Here is a 23,402-nt window from a genome sequence, read left to right as displayed (position 1 = left end):
CCTTCGGCTCAGGTCATGATCCCGGGGTCCTGGGATCGAGCCCCGCATCGGGCCCCCGCTCCACGGGAAGCCTGCTTCTCCCTCCCCCCTCCCCCTGCTTGTGTTCCCTCTCTCGCTGTGTCTCTCTCTGTCAAATAAATAAATAAAAATCTTAAAAAAAAAAAACAATTACTGGATCATGAGGAGAGATTTCGAGAGATAAGTGATACCATAAAGCAAAACAATATTAGAATAATTGGGAATCCCAGAAGAAGAGGAAAGAGAGAAAGGGGCAGAAGGTATATTGAAGCATATTATAGCAGAGAACTTCCCCTAAATTTGGGAAGGAAACAGGCATTCAAGTCCAGGAGGCAAAGAGAACCCCCCCTCTCAAAATCAGTAAAAATAGGTCAACACCCTGACATATGATAGTGAAACTTGCAAATCTAAGAGACAAAGAGAAAATCTTGAAAGCTGCTCAGGGACAAAAGGTCTGTAACCGACAAGGGTAGAAACATTAGACTGGCAGCAGACCTATCCACAGAGACCTGGCAGACCAGAAAGGATTGGCATGATATATTCAGTGTGCTAAATGAGAAAAACGTGCAGCCAAGAATACTTTATCCAGCTAGGATGTCATTCAAAATAGAAGGAATGATAAAAAGCTTCCAGGACAAACAGAAACTAAAAGAATTTGTGATCACTAATCCACCCTTACAAGAAATATTAGAAGGAATCCTTTAAGCGAAGAGAGAGCTCAAAAGTAACATAGACCAGAAAGGAACAGAGACAACATACAAAAACAGTGACTTCACAGACACTTTACAATGGCACTAAATTCATTTCAATAGTTACTCTGAATATAAATGGGATAAATGCCCCAATCAAAAGACACAGGGTATCAGATTGGTAAAAAAGCAAGACCCATGGATATGCTATCTGCAAGAGACTCATTTTAGACCCCAAGACACCTCCAGATTGAAAGTGAGGAGGTGGGGGGACGCCTGGGTGGCTCTGTCATTAAGTGTCTGCCTTCGGCTCAGGTCGTGATCCCAGGGTCCTGGGATCGAGCCCCACACTGGGCTCCCTGCTCAGCAGGAAGCCTGTTTCTCCCTCTCACACTCCCCTTGCTTGTGTTCCCTCTCTTGCTGTCTCTCTCTCTGTCAAACAAATAAATAAAATCTTAAAAAAAAAAAAAAAGAAAGAAAGAAAGTGAGGGAGTGGAAAACAATTTATCATTTTAATGGACATCAAAAGAAAGCTGGATGGCAATCCTTATATCAGACAAATTAGATTTTAAACCAAAGACTGTAATAAGATATGAGGAAGGAAACTATATCATAATTAAAGGGTCTATCCAACAAGAAGATCTAACAACTGTAAATATTTATGCCCCTAACATGGGTGCAGCCAATTACATAAACCAATTAATAACAAAATAAAAGTGGGGCGCCTGGGTGACTCAGTTGTTAAGCGTCTGCCTTTGGCTCAGGTCATGATCCCGGGGTCCTGGGATCGAGCCCCGCATTGGGCTCCCTGCTCCGTGGGGAAGCCTGCTTCTCCCTCTCCCACTCCCCCTGCTTGTGTTCCCTCTCTCGCTGTCTCTCTCTCTGTCAAATAAATAAATAAAATCTTAAAAAAAAAATAACAAAATAAAAGTAACACATACATAATAATGCAATAATAGTAGGAGATAACACCCACTCACTGCAATGGACAGATCATCTAAGCAGAAGATCAACAAGGAAACAAGGGCTTTGAGGACACACTGGACTGGATAGACTTCACGGATATATTCAGAGCATTTCATCCTAAAGCAACAGAATACACATTCTTCTCTAGTACACATGGACATTCTCTAGAATAGATCACATATAGGTCACAAATCAGGTCTCAACCAGTACTAAAAGATTGGGATCATTCCCTGCATATTTTCAGACCACCATGCTTTGAAACTACAACTCAATCACAAGAGGAAATTTGGAAAGAACTGAAATACACAGCAGCTAAAGAGCATCCTACTAAAGAATGAATGGGTCAACCTTGGAAATTAAAGAAGAATTAAAAAACTTCATGGAAACAAATGAAAATGAAAACACAATGAGGGCTCCTGGGTGGCTCAGTCGGTTAAGCATCTGCCTTTGGCTCAGGTCACAATCCCAGGGTCCTGGGATCGAGTCCCACGTCGGGCTCCCCGCTCAGCAGGGAGTCTAAATCTCCCTCTGCCTCTGCCTGCCACTCTGCCTACTTGTGCTCTATCTCTCTGTCAAATAAATAAAATCTTTAAAAAACACAAAAAAACACACAACTGTTCAAAACCTCTGGGATGCAGCAAAGGTGGTCCTAAGAGGGAAGTATATAGCAATACAAGCCTTTCTCAAGAAACAAGAAAGGTCTCGAATATACAACCTAACCTTACACCTAAAGGAGCTGGAGAAAAAACAGCAAGTAAAACCTAAACCCAGCAGGAGAAGAGAATCAATAAAGATCAGAGCAGAAATCAATGAAATAGAAACCAAAAGAGCAGTAGAACAGATCAAGGAAACTAGGAACTGATTCTTTGAAAGAATTAATAAGATTGATAAACCCCTGGCCAGACTTAATCAAAAAGAAAAGAGAAAGGACCCAAATAAATAAAATCATGAGTGAAAGAGGAGAGATCACAATGAACACTGAAGAAATACAAACAATTATAAGACCATAGTATGAGCAAGTATATGTCAACAAATTAAACAATCTAGAAGAAATGGAGGCATTCTTAGAGATGTATAAACTACCAAAACTGAACCAGGAGGAAATAGAAAACCTGAACAGACCCATAACCAGCAAGGAAATTGATGCAGTCATCAAAAATCACCCCACAAACAAAAGTCTAGGGCCGGATGGCTTCCCAGGGGAATTCTACCAAACATTCAAAGAAGAATTAATACCTATCCTTTGAAGCTGTTTCAAAGAATAGAAATGGAAGGAAAACTTCCAAACTTTCTATGAGGCCAGCATTACCTTGATCCCAAAACCAGACAAAGACCCCACCAAAAAAGGAGAATTACAGACCAATATCCCTGATGAACATGAATGCAAAAGTTCTCACCAAAATACTAACCAATAGGATTCAACAGTACATTAAAAGGATTATTCACCATGACCAAGTGGGATTTATTCCTGGGCTGCAAGAGTGGTTCAACATCTGCAAATCAATCAATGTGATACACTACATTAATAAAAGAAAGGTCAAGAACCATATGATCCTCTCAATAGATGCAGAAAAAGCACTGGACAAAGTACAGCATCCTTTCTTGACTAAAACTCTTCACACTGTAGGGATAGAGGGAACATGTCTCAATATCATAAAAACCATCTATGGGGGCGCCTGGGTGGCTCAGTCGTTAAGCGTCTGCCTTTGGCTCAGGTCATGATCCCCGGGTGCTGGGATCGAGCCCCGCATCGGGCTCCCTGCTCCGCAGGAAGCCTGCTTCTCCCTCTCACACTCCCCTTGCTTGTGTTCCCTCTCTTGCTGTCTCTCTCTCTGTCAAATAAATAAATAAAATATTTAAAAAAAAAAAAAAAACCATCTATGAAAAACCCACAGCAAATATCATTCTCAATGGGGAAAAACTGAGAGCTTTTCCCCTAAAGTCAGGAACATGGCAGGGATGTCCACTCTTACCAACGCTGCTCAACATAGTACTAGAAGTCCTAACCTCAGCAATCAGACAACAACAACAAAAATAAAAGGCATCCGAATCAGCAAAGAAGAAGTCAAACTCTCACTCTTTGCAGATGACATGATACTCAATGTGGAAAACCCAAAAGACTCCACCCCCAAATTGCTAGAACTCATACAGGAATTTAGCAAAGTGGCAGGATATAAAATCAATGCACAGAAATCAGTTGCATTTCTATGCATGAACAATGAGACAGAAGAAAGAGAAATTAAGGAGTCAATCGCATTTACAACTGCACCAAAAACCATAACACACCTAGAATAAACCTAACCAAAGAGGCAAAGGATCTGTACTCAGAAAACTATTGAACACTCATGAAGGAAACTGAGGAAGACACAAAGAAATGGAAAAACATTCCATGCTCATGGATTAGAAGAAAAATACTGTTAAAATGTCTATGCTACCTAGAAGAATCTACACATTCAATGCAAACCCTATCAAAATACCATCAACATTTTCACAGAGCTGTAACAAATAATCCTAAAATTTGTATGGAACCAGAAAAGACCCCAAAAAGCCAAAGGAATGTTGAAAAAGAAAATCAAAGCTGGTAGCATTACAATTCCAGACTTTGACCTCTTATGAAGTCTGAAGATGATTACAAAGCTGTAATCATCAAGACAGTATGATACTGGCACAAAATCAGTCACATAGATCAATGGAACAGAATAGAGAGCCCAGAAATGGATCCTCAACTCTATGGTCAACTAATCCTCAACAAAGCAGGAAAGAATGTCCAACGGAAAAAAGACAGTCTCTTCAACAAATGGTGTTGGGAAAATTGGACAGCCCCATGCAGAAGAATGAAACTGGACCATTTCCTTACACCACACACAAAAATAGACTCAAAATGGTTGAAAGACCTAAATGTGAGACAGGAGTCCATCAAAATCCTAAAGGAGAACACAGGCAGCAACCTCTTCGACCTCAGCCACAGCAACATCTTCCTAGAAACCTCGCCAAAGGCAAAGGAAGCAAGGGCAAAAATGAACTATTGGGACCTCATCAAGATAAAAGGTTTTGTACAGCAAAGGAAACAATCGACAAAACCAAAAGACAACCAACAGAATGGCAGAAGATATTTGCAAATGTCTTATTAGATAAAGGGACAGTATCTAAAATCTGTAAAGAACTTATCAAACTCAACACCCAAAGAACAAATAATCCAGTCGAGAAATAGGCAGAAGACATGAATAGACATTTCTCCAAAGAAGACAACCAAATGGCCAACAGACACATGAAAAAAATGCTCAATATCACGCGGCATCAGGGAAATACAAGTCAAAGTCACAATGAGATACCACTTCACGCTGGTCAGAATAGCTAAATCTAACAAGTCAGGAAACGACAGATGTTGGTGAGGATGTGGAGAAAGGGGAACTCTTACACTGTTGGTGGTAACGCAAGCTGGTACAGCCACTCTGGAAAACAGCAGGAAGGTTCCTCAAAAAGTTGAAAACAGAGCTACCCTACGACCTAGCAATTGCACTACTAGGTATTCATCCAAAGGATACAAAAATGCTGATTCGAAGGAGCATATGTACCCCAATGTTTATAGCAGCAATGTCCACAATAGCCAAACCATGGAAAGAGTCCAGATGTCTATCGACAGATGAATGGGTAAAGAAGATGTGGTATATATATACAACAGAATACTACTCAGCCATCAAAAAATGAAATCTTGCCATTTGCAATGATGTGGATGGAACTAGAGGGTATTATGATAAGCGAAATAAATCAGAGAAAAACAATTATCATAGGATCTCACTCATATGTGGAATTTAAGAAGCAAAACATAGGATTATAGGGGAAGCGAGGAAAAAAAATAAAACAAGACGAAATCAGAGAGGGACACAAACCAGAAGAGACTCTTAATCATAGGAAACAAACTGAGGGTTGCTGGAGGGGAGGAGGGCGGGGAATGGGGTAACTGGGTGATGGACATTAAGGAGGGCACGTGATGTAATGAGCACTGGGTATTATATAAGACTGATGAATCACTGAACTCTACCTCTGAAACTAATAATATATTATATGTTAATTAACTGAATTTAAATTTTAAAAAATTTAAAAAGTATATACATTATTAAAATGTTTTAAAGTCAAAAAAAGGGAAGTTTCACCTTGACTTTCTTGTAATTAACTATTAATCAAAAGGCACAATTCATAACTTGATTTCTTTAAAGCAAGGCAAATCTTTATTCACGTTTATAAAGCAATTAAGAGCAAAATTCACGTAGGATTTTTATAAAAAATCTTTTCTGTAACAGTTTGCATTTATCTTGCCCACACATACTATTATAGCAGGTTTTTTAAAAATTTATTTATTTTAGAGAGAGCTTTAGTGGGGGGAGGGGCAGAGGGAGAGAAAGAATCTCAAGCAGACTCCCTGCTGAGTCAGAAGCCCGACGCGGGGCTCGATCCCAAGACCCTGAGATTATGACCTGAGCTGAAATCATGAACTGGACGCTCAACTGACGGAGCCACCCAGGCGCCTCTATTATAGCAGTTTTTTAAAAAACCTCTTCTTTATCAAGTCTTTCCAAAGCAATCAATTTAGTTTTCAAAGACATAATCACTCTGTCTTTTCATACTCATATTACATTGGTTTACCATATTTAATTAACAAAATTTCAAAAACAATATAACTGATAATGTAACTTATCCTTATTAAGCATTCAACTTAACCAGCAGTGTCACAGTATGCAGATCTCAGAGGAGAGCTTACAAGCTGTGAATGTGCTGTGAGCTTCAGTCAGTACGGTTTACACAGGAAAGGCAGAGCAATAGTTAACTCAATAAATTAGTTAAGTGGAAGTCAGAACATACCAAAAGCCTTATAACTTGCATCCCCTGTGACTCAGCAACTCTATTTTATAAATGTATTCTAATTTCTTCCTATCTTTGTGAATAAAGGGTTAGCCAAATCACCAAAGTAAAAAATCAGGAAATCAAAAATATCTGAAAGTCCAGTAACACAAGATTGGAAAAATGAATTGTAGTAAATCATACAGTAGGAATACTGTGCAGCTCTTAAAAGAATATGCAGAAAAAAAAAGAATATGCAGAAAGATGACATATAGTGATGTACATAATACATTATTAAGGAATAAAAAGCAAGTTATAAAACAGCATGTACTATAAAAACCTATTTTGGTAAAATATTTAAAGTTTTTTTTTTTTTTAATTCATTCGAGATACAGAGATACATTGAAAGAGAGAATATGAGCAGGGGGAGAAGCAGAGGGAAGGGGAGAAGCAGATGCGGGGCTCAATCCCAGGACCCTGGGATCATGACCTGAGCCGAAGGCAGACGCTTAACCATCTGAGCCACCCAAGTCCCCCTATTTTGGTAAAATATTTAAAGAAAAAAGACAGGGTGGGGTGCCTGAGTGGCTCAGTTGGTTAGCCGTCTGCCTTCAACTCAGGTCATGATCCCAGATTCCTGGGATCAAGTCCCGCATCTTGCCCAGCGGGGAGTCTGCTTCTCCCTCTCCCTCTGCCCTTCCCCCTGCTCGTGCGCACTCTCTCTCTCACCCTCTTTCTAATAAATAAATAAAATCTTTTAAAATAAAAGAAAAAAGACGAGGAGAATCAAGTGAAATAATACATAAAGCTTAACATGGTGCACATTGTAGGCAATCAATAAATGTTAGATATTACTACTGTAATTATTATTAATACAGCATTTGTAACAAAAGCTCACAATAGTTACTTAAGGTTGTAGAATGTCACTGATTTTTCACCTTTTTATATTTCCTAAATTTTTATCACCAAATCTATGTCTTGTTTTATAATAAGGATAAAAAACAGCCATTTTGTAAAATGTACCACACAATAAAATGGAAGGCTTTAATATAATCAGTTTATACACATATTTCTCATTTATGCTTCCAAAAAGATCATGGTAGTAGAAAGGGCATTATCACAGAGACCTCTGAAAATTATTCCTCAATATGCTGTACTTGGAATTGTGAGAAAATGTCCCTGTCCTGTAGGCAATGAGACAAATATGAGCAATGGCAAATTAGATAAACATAGCTACTATCATTATCCAAAAGCCACAAAGCAGCTCTGCTAAAACATAAATAAGTAAACTTCAGACAATTCCATTCTCTAAGACTACCATTGAGTGGATTTGTATACATATTCTATATGGACCCAAATACCAGTTTTGCCAAATGTATCACACTTCAGCTATGGTACCTTAACAATACACAGTAAATAAAAGACACATTCATTATGAATGTTTATAGCACTCAAGCAGATAAAATGAAAAATTAACATGCTATTATAATCTCTCCTCATTTTATCAAAATACTTACACTCTTTGAATGAATTCTGGAAAAAGTAGTGTATGGGGCCAAAAACTTTGAGGATGCATTTTCCTTTGGACAAGAAATATGAATGCTTTTCTAAAAGGAGAGGGAAAGATGAAATTCATCAGTAAAATTACTCCAGTGGAATGAAAGGCTCTTAAAGAAAACATCAGGATGATAGGAAATTCTCATTTTTCAAATGTACCCTCTCTAATCCTCCTTTGCCAGCTCACACTACCACTCCCCTGTAGATTAGCAGCCCTTTTACTGCAAAGGGCTGCAATGTAATTTGGTATTGCTTTGCTGCCCTTATCTTTTTATATCGAAGTGAACTCCCATAGAAGGTGAACCAACAGGATGATACAAATGACAAATATGAGAGCATTAATTTTTAAAAGAAAATCTAATACCAGTACTCTCAGTTAGCAGTGGGGCAAGAAACAGGATTAACAGATAGGAGGAAACAGCACCAGACTCCCAAGTCTAGCACCTAAAAGACTAGTCTAAAAGCTAACTTACTGCCTATAGGAACTTTTAGGAAAAAATGTTAGACTACTGACATCTATAGTTACCAGAGAAAACTGGTGAATTATGGTACACTTATACAATCTGTAGGCCCTGATCAGGCTTGCAGTGCCCATTCCTACCTAGGACTTAAACTGATCATCCATGTTCATAGACTGCTCAGAGCCCCACAGCTGTATTAATTCCCCACATGTTTTGCTAGTCATTGTAACATATCTTTCCACTATTGTAGCAAGAAACACTAGTGACATAGTTGAATGGTGACATTCAAATTATATCTAGAAAAACATGTTAGGTTCAGGTGACATGACCTGCATAAGGCAGCCTTTGTAACCATTTAAGATTAAGTATGTTGGTGTTTCAAGGTAGCATGTATAGAGGCATAAAAGGCTTAGTAAACCCTTCAGGGATTCTTGCAATATGATAGTCCTTTAATCTAATTGGCTGAATACCAACACCACCACCTAAGTGTGCATCTCCTATAGGGAGCTGAGGAGCTACGCTCAGCAAATGGCCCCTAACCTGTTATCCCTTCTGCAGCAGTACTTCAAAGTTTCTGGAAATTCTGCTGAACAATGAAAATGTCTTTAAAAGTCAAGATTTTCTAAACCTCTTTCTAAGACTAAAATACATACAGCAAACACAGGTCCTCACAGTTCTTTAGAAAGAACAATTTCAAAGTAATAACATTCTCATCACTAAAAATCAAAATGCTCTTATTACAAGTCTTCTACTCCTTTAAAAAGACGATTAGAATATCTGTCTACATAAACAATACTTTCTTAGCCAGCATATCCATATGTGGCTGCCTGCAGGCTTTTCATTAAATGAGTTTTCACTTCAAACCCCATGAGAAAATCCATACAGCTGCAAGGGAGTTGACCTGGATTTGGAATTGCCTCCTGTACCCAAAACTAAAAGTGTCAGCTAAACTCTCCTGGCTTAAATATTCCTACCAGCAAGGATTCAGGGAACTCCAAGAACTTAAGTGTTCAGGCGTCTGTAAGAATTGGGTTTGTTCTCAGACGACTTCATTTCTTTGGGACTAATTATGTGAAAGATTTGAAGAATTAGTAGTTTTTTCCTGCTTATCAATTGAGCAAATCAACCTTTAATCTATAAACAAACTATGGAGGAAGAGAAATGTTGAACTACCTTCCAATATCAGCAGTAGAGAATCATGCTATTATTGAAAATATTTTAGTGAAAAGCTGCAGGAGATATCAAAACATAAAATTCAGGGCGGGGGGTTGGAGGAGGAGCGTGGGCATTCCACACTAAGATAAAATTTAAAGTCAAACTTTTTTATCCTCCAGGATTAGGTATTTAAGCATAATCTACTGTTCAACAGAACAATGCAGCAACATCAAATAGCAAAGTGCCTCATGGCAATTAGGAAACAAATAAATGCTCAACCATAAGCACTTACTGTCTGACCCAGCAGGTACAAGGCAGAAATTAGCAACGATGTTGGAAGAGATAAGGACTGTATCAGGGCCTACGTATGAAGGGAAGAAAGGAATTCAGCACTGAGGCTGTAGATGGATACTGGTAAAACACCTGGGAAAAATGTAGGCTTGCAAGGTAGTGTTCATATTTGGAAGTTTATAGAACTGGTTTCAATTCTGGTATACAGTCTAACTAGCTTTGACTATTAGGGTTAATAAACCTCTCTGAGTCTGTTTGCTTACATGCAAAATGGAAATTTAAAATGCCAATCCCACAGGATTATTATGATGAACAACAACTCACTTTTGTAAGATTTTACAGTTTCATTCATATGCAGTCTCACTTGCTGTTAAATCAGTCTATAGGTAGAGTATCATCTCCGTTTTACAGATGAGGAAACTGAGGCTCAGAGAACTAAGTTCTTTGTCCAAAATCATATTACTAGTGTCAGAGTTAACTACAACTTGAACTCAGATCTTCTGACAGTTTCTACTATACCATAGCTGTTTATGAAAAACAACTGCAAAATATGTATAATAACATATAGCCTATTACCTTGCACGTAAAAAACAAAGTATCATCTATTCTTATCAGTATACCTGTAATATTTCACAACTAAAAAAAAATTTAATTACATCTCACTGACCAGAGCATACTGACTGCAGAATGAGTAAGGAAAGTCAGATCATGGATTCTGCAATACTTAGTTTGGCTATCTATTCACCTCAAAGACCAATGAGAAAAACTATTAAGTACTATTAATGTAGGTCTTCATCAAGGCCTAGCCAGATACATTATAAAGGCTTTGCTGTCCAATATGGTAAATACTGGCCACATGAGGTTACTGAGCATTTGAAATACAGCCGGCGCATATGAAGAACTGCATTTTTTATCTTATTTAAAGTTTAATTTAAAAACTGATACTTGCCTCAGTTTTTGGAAAACTTTTTAAGTATATTTGGAACTACCTGGGTATGTGAATCTATGTTCTTAACTGTAAATTTATACAACCTAAATACATTTATCAAATATTTTCAATAAAAAATTAAGAGTCTGAATTGAGATGTGTGGTAAATGTAAAATATACATGGGATCTCAAAAACTCAATAAGAAAAAAGGAATGTACAATATCTCACTAATAATTTTTAATATTAATTACAAGTTGAAATAATATTTTAGATTTATTGGATTAAATAAAATATATTATTAAAATTAATTTCACCCGTTTCTTTTTACCTTTTTTATGTGGCTCTTAGAAAATTTTAAATACATATGTGGCTTACATTATTTATCTATTGGACAGCGCTGATATAAGGGAAGAACAAGTAAATGCAACTAAAAGTATCTCAAAGTATATGTAACCACAGAAGAAAAAAAAACTCTTGACATCCAAAGGCAGTAAAAATTGTGATTACTATACAAACAAAATAAAGATGACACAGATATATAAATAATAGTATAAATATTTAAAATAGATACATGGGTACTACCCCAGTTTTGGACCCAGTGTCATTTAAAAGACATAAAAACCTACCTTGTTTATCTCATTCACAATAAATCCTTCTGAAGCTGTAACTTCTGGGATGCCATCCTGGCCAATTCCTTGACAAGTTAGGCTGCCATACAAAGTTGGTTTCCCTACATAGCACAAAAGAAGCATGTCTCAAGAAAATAATAAGAATTTAACATTGTTCTCCTTGAAGACTCAATTCAGGCACTTGTATAGATGGTAGGAAATTGGTTCATGAAAGAAAAGAAGGTACTTGTATAAAGTAAGGTGAAGTGGAAAAAGCCCTAGCCTGGGTGAACCTAATTTGGGAGGGAATATGCGCAAGAGCTAAAAACTAGGCACAAATATTTAAAATTATAGCATTTGTGAGAAAGTTACTAGAGGGGTGCCTGGGTGGTGTAGTTAAGCTCCCAACTCTTGATTTCGGCTCAGGTCATGATCTCAGGGTCGTGATCTCAGGGTCGTGAGATGGAGCCCCACGACGTGCTCCGAACTCAGCGCAGAGTCTGCTTGAGTTTCTCTCCCTCTCCCTCTGCTCCTGCCCCCTACTCTCTCTCTCTAAATAAATAAATCTTAAAAAAAAAAAAAAGCTACTAAAGTGATCTAAACTCAGTTTTCCTGACTGTGAAATGAAATTCTTCCAGGATGAAAGATGAAGATCAACATGCATATATGCATTTATCCACAGTATATACATATAATACATAGCAAAGAGTTAAGCTTCAGTAATCTAAAAAATTTGCTTAAGGAGAACACTGCTTTTGCAGTGATGGGGGCTAAATAAGATATCCTACACATAAACTGGTCAAGAACATTTGAAGATTATGAGCATTGTGCAAGGAGTTTGAGCCAAGAGAAAGTATGAAGCTCTCTTCTAAGGGTAGTAAATCCCCTATCTCTAAAGGGAAGGCATATCAGTTTGGGCATATGGACGTTACCTGGGGGGTGACAACTCAGCCAGGCTTCCCCTTCATCCTTCCTATGAAGGGAGACAAAAGACTAATTAGGCTCATTCAATGCTGAAAAGGATGCCACTGGTGCAAGGGAGAAAGATCATATAATTTTCAGTTTGGACTGTACTTACGTATGATCCAGTCTAATATCTCATCCAGGCATAGATTATTATAAGACAAGTTTTATTTATTAAAGAAATATTCATGGATTAAGTGTTTAATGCATAGATGTCTATTGGTTAAATGAATATTCAAATATTTCGAGTTCACTATTCACTTATAAGCTACACAGCTTTGAAAAATCACGAATACTTTATATTTAGATATTTGTTGGGATTATTGTAAGCAAAGCCCTGTGCTAGGCACTTTGCAAATGGTATCATTAATCCTCACAATTTAACAAAATGCCCTTTATTATCCCCATGTTAAAGATAAAACTGAAGCTCAGAAAAAAGTGACTTGCCCAAGGTCACCTAGCTATCTGGAAAGCAGGAACTGAAACATGGGACGAGTACACAATGTCCGCATTCTACCAGCTCACACTGACTTTTTACATGTTTTAGAATGCACCTCCCCAATCATCCAAATCCTTATTTCATCACTCTAACATTTGTAGGTTATAGTGAAAAAGACCTACACTTTTAAGACAGAAAGATTTAGGGGCACCTGTGTGGCTCAGTCGGTTAAGCATCTGCCTTTGGCTAAGGTCATGAACCCGGGATCCTGGGATCGAGCCCTGCATCAGGCTCCCTGCTCAGTGGGGAGCCTGCTTCTCCCTCTCCCTCTCCCCCTGCTCATGCTCTCTCTCTCAAATAAATAAATAAAATCTTTAAAAAAAAAAGACAAAGATTTAGGTTGACAATAGCTACCACTTATTGGCTGCAAAATCTTGGACAAGTTACTTCCTCTGATTCCTCTCCTGCATTCTCTCCTAGGCACCTGGTGGCCCTCAGTAAATGTCAGTGTTCTTCCTTTATTACTTATCACACATTCTGTTTTGTAGTAATGTGTATTTTATTTTAGCTCACATAGTAAAGCGTAATTTTCTTAATTGCAGAAAGCTATGTTTTCATCTTCACCATGGTTTCAATTTGAAAAACCCTTATTAGTAATAACAGCTGACATTCACGGCACTGCTGTACTCATCCTGGTGCAGAGTAATAACTTGCACAGTATGTGATCAATAAATGTTAAATGAATGGTTTGCTGTGCATCCCCAATTAAGCTGTCGGCTTCTTGAAGGCAGGAGCCACCCTTTAAATTTAGATCACTCATACTCCACACGCATAACAGCCTGGACATAGTGGGTGTTACATTGTTTCCTGAATAGAATTGTCCAATATGTCTACCACAGCACTAGGGGTCCAAGGAGTATATAAAGATTTCATCATAAACTCAAAGACAACGTGGAGGTGGCTGAGTACTAGGACCTTTGCAAATAACTAACGATCAGTAAATATTTGCTAAATGGCTGTGACTTATCGGCCAAGAGTCTTCCTGCCTCCCAGTTTTCCTGTCTTTCTCCAACTCATTGATCCTAGCTCTGACACTGGGATCACAGCCATATATGTTGCCTTGGCCTCGGGACAGCTCTGCAGAGTATGAAAACCAATGACCATGTGGGTTTGCTACATCCAGTAATCCCTCAACAAATGATGAAGGTAATCCCTATCCCGAACTGGGTACAGCTCTCCTTAACGCAAAGACAACATGCGTTACCCTCCTCCGTCCCAGTTCTGGGCCTTCATTCACCTGAGGGCTTGAGCCCAGTCGCTCTGAATCCTCAAAGGCGCCGCCATCTTAACCCCTCCTCCACCTGCCCGCCTCTTCCGCTCTTTGCTGGAAGTGGGTCGTCAAAGGGGCCGCGACAGGGACTGGGGGGCGGGCTCTATACTGAGAGGCCACCAATGAATACGCGTGACGGGTTCCTCTCCTCCCACTTCCGCGCTCAGCGCTCCCCACCGGAGGCTGGTTTTCGGCCGGAGGGTCGGAAGAGTTCTAAGTGCCTGCAAAACGGACGCCGACGTGCTGGAACGCGCGTCCGAATTCTCGTGTCCGAGCTGTTCGGTGAGCACCGCGTACCGCGTCCTTGCGCGGTAAAGCGTAGCGGGCACAGCGGGACTGCGGCTGGCTGCCACGTGCGCGCATGCGTCCTCTCGTTAAAGTGGGAGAGTAGCTGCAGATGACTTGGACAGTTGAATTTCCCTGCTTTCCCATGCCTTCCTAGTTCAGGCCAGCTGCCGACCGTATAGATTGCCCTGATCTCCAAGCATGGGTCTTCCTCTTTTACTCCAGGGAAGACTGAAGCCGGGATGTGGTGGGGAAAGAGTACCGTGGCATTTACTGAGCCCTGTTGTCGTCCATGCACTTCTCGCTCACTATCATATTAATCCTTACATTAAATCTGTGAGTTAAATATTATTAAGGAGGAAGCTAGAAAGATTGTATGGTAAGATGTGGTACTGGGATTCGAATCTGGATCTCTTGGCTTAGAATCCAGGGCACTTTTTCTGTACAGTAATAAAAACTCATCTATTGAACTCTTTGGACGTGCCAGGCTTCTTACGTGCCTTATCTCTTTTAGCCTTCAACAATCTTGTGAGGTAGACACTATCTCTGTTTTTCAAGAGAGATTATGAAGTGATTTTCTTAAGGTCACCCAGTGAGTCAGTGACAAAACTAGGTTTCCAATCCCGGTCTCTTTTCAAAGCCTATTTACCCCCTCCTTCCTTAGGTTATACCGCCTCCAAGTTTTGGGTAAGGGTATGGAGTCCTTAAATCCTTGTAATTTCCCTATTGCTTAACGTGGCCAACAAGACCTTGCTATGATTAGATACTTTCTCAGAGCGCCAGTTTCATTTGTTTTACAGTTCTCTTCATATGCTATTGTCCAGTCATACAGAACTTTCAGTTCCTTTCCTGAGTCAAATCCTGCCTCAACCTGTGCCCCTGCTCTTCCATTGACTGGAAATATTCCTTCTCCCCATCTCTGGCTAACTCCTATTCATCCTTCAAGTTTCAGTTTAGAAATCACTTCCTCCAGGAAGCCTTCCCCACCTGTTCCTGCCATGTCTGGATTAGGTATTCCTCCAGTGTGTTCCCAGTCTTAGGTATCTGTGCACACTGCATTGTAATCTGTTTATTATCTAGACTGTACACCATTAAGGCAGGAACTAAATCAGTCTTGGTCACTCCTGTATCCTCTAGTGTAGTACCTCATACATGATAGGTACTCAATGATCCTTTGTTGAATGAACCAGAGAGACACAGGAAAGGCATTAAAGGGTGCTAGTTCCTTTAAAGCCTGTCATGGTGAAATATGTGTAAATGCTGAGGTTATTTCCCTTCAAACCTTTCTCAAGTTCTTTCTGTAGGCTCCTTTCTGCTGGGTGCTCTGAAGCAGATGATCTTGGAAAGACAGTCTGGGCAAATCCACCTCACATTAAGCACTCTCACCTCACAGACTCATCTCTTGCCCTGGCCCATGCATACTCTGTGCTACAGCCACACTGAACTCTCTATTTCTCCTATATGTCAAACCCTACCCATATTTGGGTACTCTCCCAAGTGTTAAACTGTGTTCTTTTCCAACCATAGGAAAAGGCTAGTAGGAGAAAAGAAGAGAAATTAATTCTTTTGGGGTGGATCCAAGACAGCTGCTCCAAAAAGGTAACATCTCACCTAATTCAAATTCCATTAGCAGAATCCACTCAAGCTTATTTAGTGCTGTGATAAACATTCTCGTATACTTTATGTCATTCCATTGAGTTCAAACCATTTTGCAGGTCTATTCTCTTGCCAGGCCTACTGCCAATGGCACCAAGGTGAGTCAGGCCCAGTATCTGTTCTCAATTAAGCTTATAGTCTCCAACGGGAGACAAATGTATGAATAGGCTATAACAGTGCAGTTTGGTCAGTATTATTTATAATAGTGGAACCTCATAATCACATCCCTACTCTAACCTTGCCTCCATTGATGTTCTAGAGACTCCCAAAGATGTCAACTCAAGGCCATACCTGGGCCCGACAGGTGAAGAAGGAAGATGAGGAAGAGGACCCGCTGGACCAGCTGATCTCCCGTTCTGGCTGTGCGGCTTCCCATTATGCAGTACAAGAGTGCATGGCCCAGCACCAGGACTGGCGACAGTGTCAGCCACAGGTACAGGCCTTCAGGGACTGCATGCGCGAACAGCAGGCAAGGCGGGGGGAGGAGCTGCAGAGGAGGAAGGAGCAAGGCGGTGCCCACCACTGAGACCCCAAACCACCTATCCCCAGAGAATGGCCCTGTAGAAACTAGCACCCAGAGAGATCTTGGGAAGAAGTCCTGAACAGCGGAAGTGTGGGCCAGGAGGTATAAAACTCGGGGATTATCTTTGGCTAAGACTGACGTTGAGAGCCAGGCAGCTGTGGGTTTGGACATAAGTGCTGTGAAGAGCTGTGATCTTGCTTTCTCGTGTGGCGGCGAGAGCGGAGAGTGCGCCATGAAGGCTTCGGGAACACTGCGAGAGTACAAGGTGGTGGGGCGCTGCCTGCCCACCCCCAAATGTCGCACTCCGCCCCTGTATTGCATGAGAATCTTTGCACCTAATCACGTCGTCGCCAAGTCCCGCTTCTGGTACTTTGTGTCTCAGCTGAAAAAGATGAAGTCTTCGGGGGAAATTGTCTACTGTGGACAGGTGTTCGAGAAATCCCCCTTGCGGGTGAAGAACTTCGGCATCTGGCTGCGCTATGACTCGCGCAGCGGCACCCACAACATGTACCGGGAGTACCGGGACCTGACCACTGCGGGCGCCGTCACCCAGTGCTCCAGAGACATGGGCCCCCGACACCGTGCCCGGGCTCACTCCATCCAGATCGGGAAGGTGGAGGAGATTGCAGCCAGCAAGTGCCGCCGACCAGCCGTCGAGCAGTTCCACGACTCCAAGATCAAGTTCCCGCTGCCCCACCGGGTCCTGTGTCGTCAGCACAAGCCACGCTTCACCACCAAGAGGCCCAACACCTTCTTTTAAATGCAGAGCCTCCCTGTCTCCAGGTCTGCTCAAATAAACTCTTTGGGGAAACAAACAAACAAAAAAAACTGTGATATTTTCATGGTGAGATGCCAAACATCCTCACCCATCATGTTCCACCAATATTAAATATTGACTGATAGTAAAATAAAGAGTGGGGTTAAGGGATGTTCTTCTGTCCTACATCTTGGGTCAGTGTGCCAAGTACTGAACTGATTACATGAACGTTTAATTTTAAAAGTAAATTCACAATCTGAATGTAAATTGGTTACTAATCAGGTCTTCATTTATTCAGTCATTGGTTCAACACATGACTGACAAGTTTTTCTAAGACCTTTCCATGTGCCAATTCCTGTGTGAATGAATAATATAATCTGATGTGATGAATAATAGGATCTCTTCTTTCATGTTACTTAGTCTGGTTTGAGGGGTAGAAATAACACATTAGAACAACTAATTACTAGCCATTATGTAAGTGCCTTTATCTTTCAGTAGTTGATCTGGATGTTTCATTCAGTCTAGTAGAAGGAAGAAAACAAATGGGAAAATAAACATTGAGTGCCTCTCTTATATGCCAGACAGATGCAGAGTCTGACCTCAGCATGCTACAACCCAGCAAACACACAACGTTGGCCTGACATTTAAAAGGCATGTTTAACAGGGGCTCCTGGGTGGCTCGGTCGGTTGAGCGTCTGCCTTCAAATCTCACCAACGGATCTCTCCGGAGTCCTGGGATCAAGCCCCACATCGGGCTCTCTGCTCAGCCGGGAGCCTGCTTCTCCCTCTGCCTGCCACTCTGCCTACTTGTGTGCTCTCTCTCTCTCAAATAAGTAAAATCTTAAAAAAAAAAAAAGTGGCTGAATCCCACTTATGCCATAAAAAAATAAAATAAAAGGCATGTTTAACATAAAATACAGATCTTAGCTCTTAAAAAATGGAGAAGCTATCATCATGGAGCTTATATTCCTACTTGACAACTTGCTGGAACTGAGTAACAATTCCGCTTTTAGGTGGTTGTATTCTCCAGTCGATAACAGTTGCCATCGCTTCTCATTTTTCTTCCATGGAACTACATTGCCCATTCTGTTTTCTATCTAGCCCTGTAAGGCATTTGGTAGTGGAAAAGGAGTTGGAAGAGTAACTCCTGCCATCGAAGCTGGAATGCAAAGGGGCGTATGCTCTCATCATCATCAGTAACATTTGAGCATCTGTATATTAGAAGCACAAATCTGAAGTATAGTAGGCCCTAAAACTACTTTGAGTCTTTGTGTTGGTGACTGGGGAGGAGAGAAAGAGAAAAGAGGGGAGAAGATAGAGGAATATCAGTTTAAAGAACAATAAAATCCAATTAGACAGAATGGGATGACTGTGGGGCCCTGTCTGCTCAGTGCTGTGGGTCATCAAAGAGAGCAGTGTGGACTGGAGCTGTCAGCAAGAATCTCAAAGAAGGGAGTTAGTTGAGTTGAACCTTTAGTGATGAAGGAAACATTACCTCTTTGTAACATATAACAGAAAGGAATACCATCTACAAGTAAAAAGTACCTAGAAATAAGGAGTGCCTGGGTGGCTCAGTCAGTTAAGCGTCCAACTCTTGATTTTAGCTCAGGTCATGATCTCAGAGTCCTGAGATCAAGCCCTGTGTCGGGCTCCACACTGGGCGTGGAGCCTGCTTAAGATTTTCTCTCTCTCCCTCTCTGCCTCTCCCCACCAACCCCCCAAGCTTGCTCTCTCTCATCTATCTAAAAAAAGACAGTACCTAGACATCGGTAAGAAGCAAACAGCCCAATTGAAAACTGAACAAAGTTAAAGTAGTATTAGCTATGTCTATTGACAAAAATCAAAAGTATTTATAACAGCCAATATGGGTGGGGATGAAGAAGAACAGGCACAATTACACTATTGAAGGGATAATAAATAAAGATATTGGAAGAAAATTTGGTGGGATCTATAAATATTTTATCTTTTTAAAAATATTTGAGAGAATGTGCCCACGTGCATGGGGGGAGGGGCAGAGGGAGAAGGAGAGAGGCAGACTCCGCCCCATGGGGTTTGATCTCACGACCCTGAGGTCATGACCTGAGCTGAAATCAAGAGTCGTCACTTAACTGAGCCATCCAGGTGCCCCAGGATCTATAAATATTTTAATTATTTATATATTTACTGGCTGGCTCAGTCAGAAGAGTATGTAACTCTTGATCTTGGGGTCATGAGTTTGAGCCCCATGTTGGGTTTAGAGATTACTTAAAAAATTAAAAATATATATTTCAACAGCAATTCTTCTTTTAGGAGCCCTCTTGAATATATTTTTATAAGATATTTATACTATTATGTTCACTGCAACATTGTTTATATAGTGAATAAATTCACAGTGTAAAACTCCATCAATAAGGACTATATTTGGGCGCCTGGGTGGCTCAGTTGGTTAAGCGACTGCCTTCGGCTCAGGTCATGATCCTGGAGTCCCGGGATCGAGTCCCGCATCGGGCTCCCTGCTCAGCGGGGAGTCTGCTTCTCCCTCTGACCCTCTTCCCTCTCATGCTCTCTGTCTCTCATTCTCTCTCTCTCAAATAAATAAATAAAATCTTTAAAAAAAAAAAATAAGGACTATATTTGCTTACATATTCAAATCTTTTATAACAGGAATGTATCTATGTATTAAATTTGTGTGATTAAAATAGAAATAATAGTCTATGGGGAGGGTGGGTGGGATTCTAACAGAGAGGAAGGGCAGAAGGACCTCCCTAGCAGGAGGAATAGCTTCCAAACTAGCTAAGTGCAAGTTTTGTAGGACTCCACCTCTAACAGGGAGCCAACACTGGGTGGGTCACAGAATGCATTTGGGCAAAGAGGGCTTTGTTGCCACTCAAACCTGTTTCCTCAAGTAAATGGGGATAATTCCTATTTAATAGGCATACTTAGAGAATTATTATTTTTTGGCATAGAGGATTAAATGACGGATAATATATAAATAGCAAATAATAAAAATTATTAGCATTTTTTGAACTATTACAACTATTATATATAATGTATGTATATAATAAATATTGTTATATAACATTTATGAAGCATTTAACTCAGGCTGTTTGGTTCCAGTTTACTCTCGATCTCTATGACATACTGCTTTCAAATCTCACTATGCCACTTACTAGCTGTGTAGTTTGGGGCAAATTACTCAACATTTCAGAATCTGTTTTTTCTTCTGTAAAAATGCATATAAAACCTTCCTCAGGCCTTAAAACTAATAAATGTAGACTTTCCTCATTGACTTGTTGAAAGAATTAACCTTGGTAAAGGGCTTAGAAACAGTGTCTGGTACACAGTAAGCATTCACTAAATGTTGCCTATTAACGTGATTATTATTGTGTGCTAGGCACTCTCCTGAGTTACATTTTCTCATTAATGCCATTAACTCCCCTTTACAGAGGAGGAAATAAAGGTCAGATTGGGGGTTAGACTTTCAAGTGTGTCTTATTCTGAAGTCTATGCTGTTCTCTGTTCTGTGCACTTATAATCTTCCACTGCCTAGTATGATGCTTAACAAAGAGTAAATAACTACATTTACTATGTAAATATTACAGGTTTGTTTGTTTGGTTGATTGGCTTTTTTTTACAAAATGGAGGTTAACCAGTGCACATTGTCCACAATGTTCTAGATTGGCATGTTTTTTTAGTCTCTCAGCTCTGGAGCCCACAGCCATGGAGCTGTAATTTAAGGTGGTCCATGCTTGTCCGGAATAATCTATACCCACCTCTGTACAGAGGCTTGGTGCCCCCCCCCCCCACCATGGCTATTGAGTTGGCCCTTCCCTGCAAGGTCCTTGGCTGGGGACTTGGCCTGTGCTCAGCACAAAGTTGCATGGTAATGTGTTTTACTAGGTGAGTAATAAGAGATGCCTCCTACTCTCCCTCCCTCAGGTAAAGTTGCCAGGCTAAGTCCTTGGGCTGCTGACAAGAAATCCAAAGAGAACTGGAGCCAGTCCAGGTTGAAACCTTATACCTCCCACTGTATAAAATGATAGGGTTCCCTACTCTGCTCCAGCAGGGACTTAAAGCAGGCAGAAATGGGAGGATTCTTTACGTCTTTAACAGCTATCTTCTGAAGAGTTTTCATTCTTTGGAGCTTGGGCATCTTTCAGAGCCTGGGCATTCTGTCTAAATGGTAAGCTAAACCTGAAATGACTGGGAATGAAAGTTATTCCAGGGGGATTTATAAAAACTAAATGAATCATTTCAAATTCTCCAGGGAGACCACACATTTGAAGACAAAAATGGCACAAAGAGATCAAAGTATAGATTAAACCAGCACAAGACACATTGGCCACCTCTGTCTGCAGTGCCTTTCCAGCAGGTCTAGTTCTAGACACACCCAATGCATGCTCAGAGAGCTTTCCTTCCTTAAGTACAATTTACACCCTAGAAACAGGGGTCTCTGGGCATTGCTACGATGTCTCAATGGCCAAAATGTCCAGATTTCATTTCTTCCTCTGCAGCTAAAGCCTACCCTTGCAGAGTCCACAGCTGGCAATTTCCAGCCTTCTGTGGTGGCAGAACAAGGAAGGCATCCTCAGCCAGAGGAGGGGAACTAAAACATGAAGTTGAGGAATCTGTTGGCCTTAACTAGGAAGACTGCCCATTCAACCCAGGCATTCAGTATTCTTGGAAGTTACTGATCTACAAAAAGCCATTTCTCAAAATCTCAGTAATGTGCACTAAACCAGGAATTGAGTGAACTGCAACGATCCCAGGCTGGCATCGGCTAACCTTGGACAAGTCTGTTTCCCTCTTAGGCCAATGATCTCATCTGTAAAATGAAGATTATCCCAAATGTTGTGTATTGATGAAGCCAAAACCAGCACCCAGCTGTTCTGAATCCCAGTCCATTGACCTTTCCTCTCGTCTCTCCTGCCTACCCCTCATGTTATCACAGCGATTCTAGGCACAGTTTAACCGTAACTGGAACATTGAAAACTTAAAGTATGCTGAAGGAATGAACTACTGATAGACACAACAGCATGGATAAAACAGGGTAAATGAAGTCAGACACAAAAGGGTATATATTGTATGTTATTTATATGCAGTACTAGAAAGGCAAAACTAATCTGGGGCACTAGAAACGAGATTAATGGTTGCTTCTGAAGAATGACTATGAAAGAATGTAAAGGAACTTTCTGGGGTTATGGAAGTGTTATCTTGATAGAAGTATAGGTTTCATGGGTGACTGCATTTTTTTTTAAGGTTTTATTTACTTATTTAGTTAGTTGGTTAGTTAGTTATTTTAAGGGGTGGGGGTGGGAAGCAGAGGGAGAGGGACAAGCAGACTCCAGGCTGAGTGCAGAGCCTGACTCGGGGCTCAATCCCAGGACCCTGGGATCATGACCTGAGCCGAAGGCAGACACTTAACGACTGAGCCACCCAGGCGCCCCAAGATCTGTTGTTTCACTATAAATACAAATTATATCTCAATTAAAAAAAAAACTATTTAAAAGTATGCTGAAGAAGTTTAGAAGGGAAGGTAATCCAACACTTACTGAGCACTTGCTACCCATTTGTATACATTATCTCCATCTCAAATTCCTAAAAAGGGATTATTCCCATTTTACAGATCAGAAAACTGAGGTTTATGAGGTTAAAATAACTCACCTGAGGCCTTAAGACTAGTAAGTGTAGAAACTAGGAATAGCCCAGGTTTGTCTGACTCTTTCTTTATAATAAGTTGTCTCAGGGAGGGTGGGAGTTATTTTCAACCTTGTACAAGAAGATTTGCACTCCATTTGATTTCACTGCCATGTGATTCTAGGAAAGTCCATTTCCTTCTGGACCTTACTCTAGAGAGTTCAGATGAAGCTCATAATTGTTTTGTTAACTCTGAGGTTCTAGCAATAAGAATATCTCCCATCCTTCTTGCCAGGATAAGGCATTAGAAGCAATTTCCA

The 23,402-nt window shown here is 40.5% G+C and overlaps 2 protein-coding genes and 1 pseudogene across 4 annotated transcripts in view; 2 read left to right on the top strand and 1 right to left on the bottom strand.

The window, feature by feature from the left end:
- The window catches only part of PAAF1 (proteasomal ATPase associated factor 1), a 42,716-nt gene extending 28,392 nt beyond the window's left edge, over positions 1 to 14,324 (bottom strand). Inside the window, exons 1-4 of one of the 2 annotated variants that reach the window (XM_078058532.1) lie at positions 14,213 to 14,324; positions 12,446 to 12,486; positions 11,532 to 11,635; positions 8,030 to 8,119 (exon numbers count right to left, since the gene is read on the bottom strand). In XM_078058532.1, the coding sequence (XP_077914658.1) occupies positions 8,030 to 8,119; positions 11,532 to 11,635; positions 12,446 to 12,486; positions 14,213 to 14,259 (282 nt within the window). In that variant the 5' untranslated portion in view covers positions 14,260 to 14,324. The remainder of the gene's footprint in view (positions 1 to 8,029; positions 8,120 to 11,531; positions 11,636 to 12,445; positions 12,487 to 14,212) is intronic. The other variant, XM_036119511.2, reaches the window with a different exon arrangement.
- Positions 14,325 to 14,379: 55 nt separating this feature from the next.
- Positions 14,380 to 16,714, top strand: COA4 (cytochrome c oxidase assembly factor 4 homolog). Of its 2 annotated transcripts, XM_036119516.2 has the most exons (3): positions 14,383 to 14,527; positions 16,058 to 16,129; positions 16,446 to 16,714. In XM_036119516.2, exon 3 carries the CDS (start codon positions 16,458 to 16,460, stop codon positions 16,710 to 16,712), a length of 255 nt encoding a protein of 84 aa, XP_035975409.1. In that variant the 5' UTR covers positions 14,383 to 14,527; positions 16,058 to 16,129; positions 16,446 to 16,457; the 3' UTR covers positions 16,713 to 16,714. The 2 variants fall into 2 exon arrangements, with proteins under 2 accessions (XP_035975410.1, XP_035975409.1); XM_036119517.2 differs by lacking the exon at positions 16,058 to 16,129 and having other exon boundaries at positions 14,380 to 14,527.
- A 227-nt stretch (positions 16,715 to 16,941) lies between these two features.
- LOC118552820 (large ribosomal subunit protein eL20 pseudogene) lies at positions 16,942 to 20,930 on the top strand (annotated as a pseudogene).
- Positions 20,931 to 23,402: the final 2,472 nt, after the last annotated feature.

This window comes from Halichoerus grypus, chromosome 11 (genome assembly GCF_964656455.1).
Source record: "Halichoerus grypus chromosome 11, mHalGry1.hap1.1, whole genome shotgun sequence".
Lineage (NCBI taxonomy): Eukaryota > Metazoa > Chordata > Mammalia > Carnivora > Phocidae > Halichoerus > Halichoerus grypus.
The sequence above is the reverse complement of the archived record's forward strand: the minus strand, read 5'-3'. Positions and strand labels throughout refer to the sequence as shown.

Coding starts and splice junctions, on each gene's coding strand:
- COA4 (XM_036119517.2), top strand. CDS start 16,458: ATGTCAACTCAAGGCCATACCTGGGCCCGACAGGTGAAGAAGGAAGAT.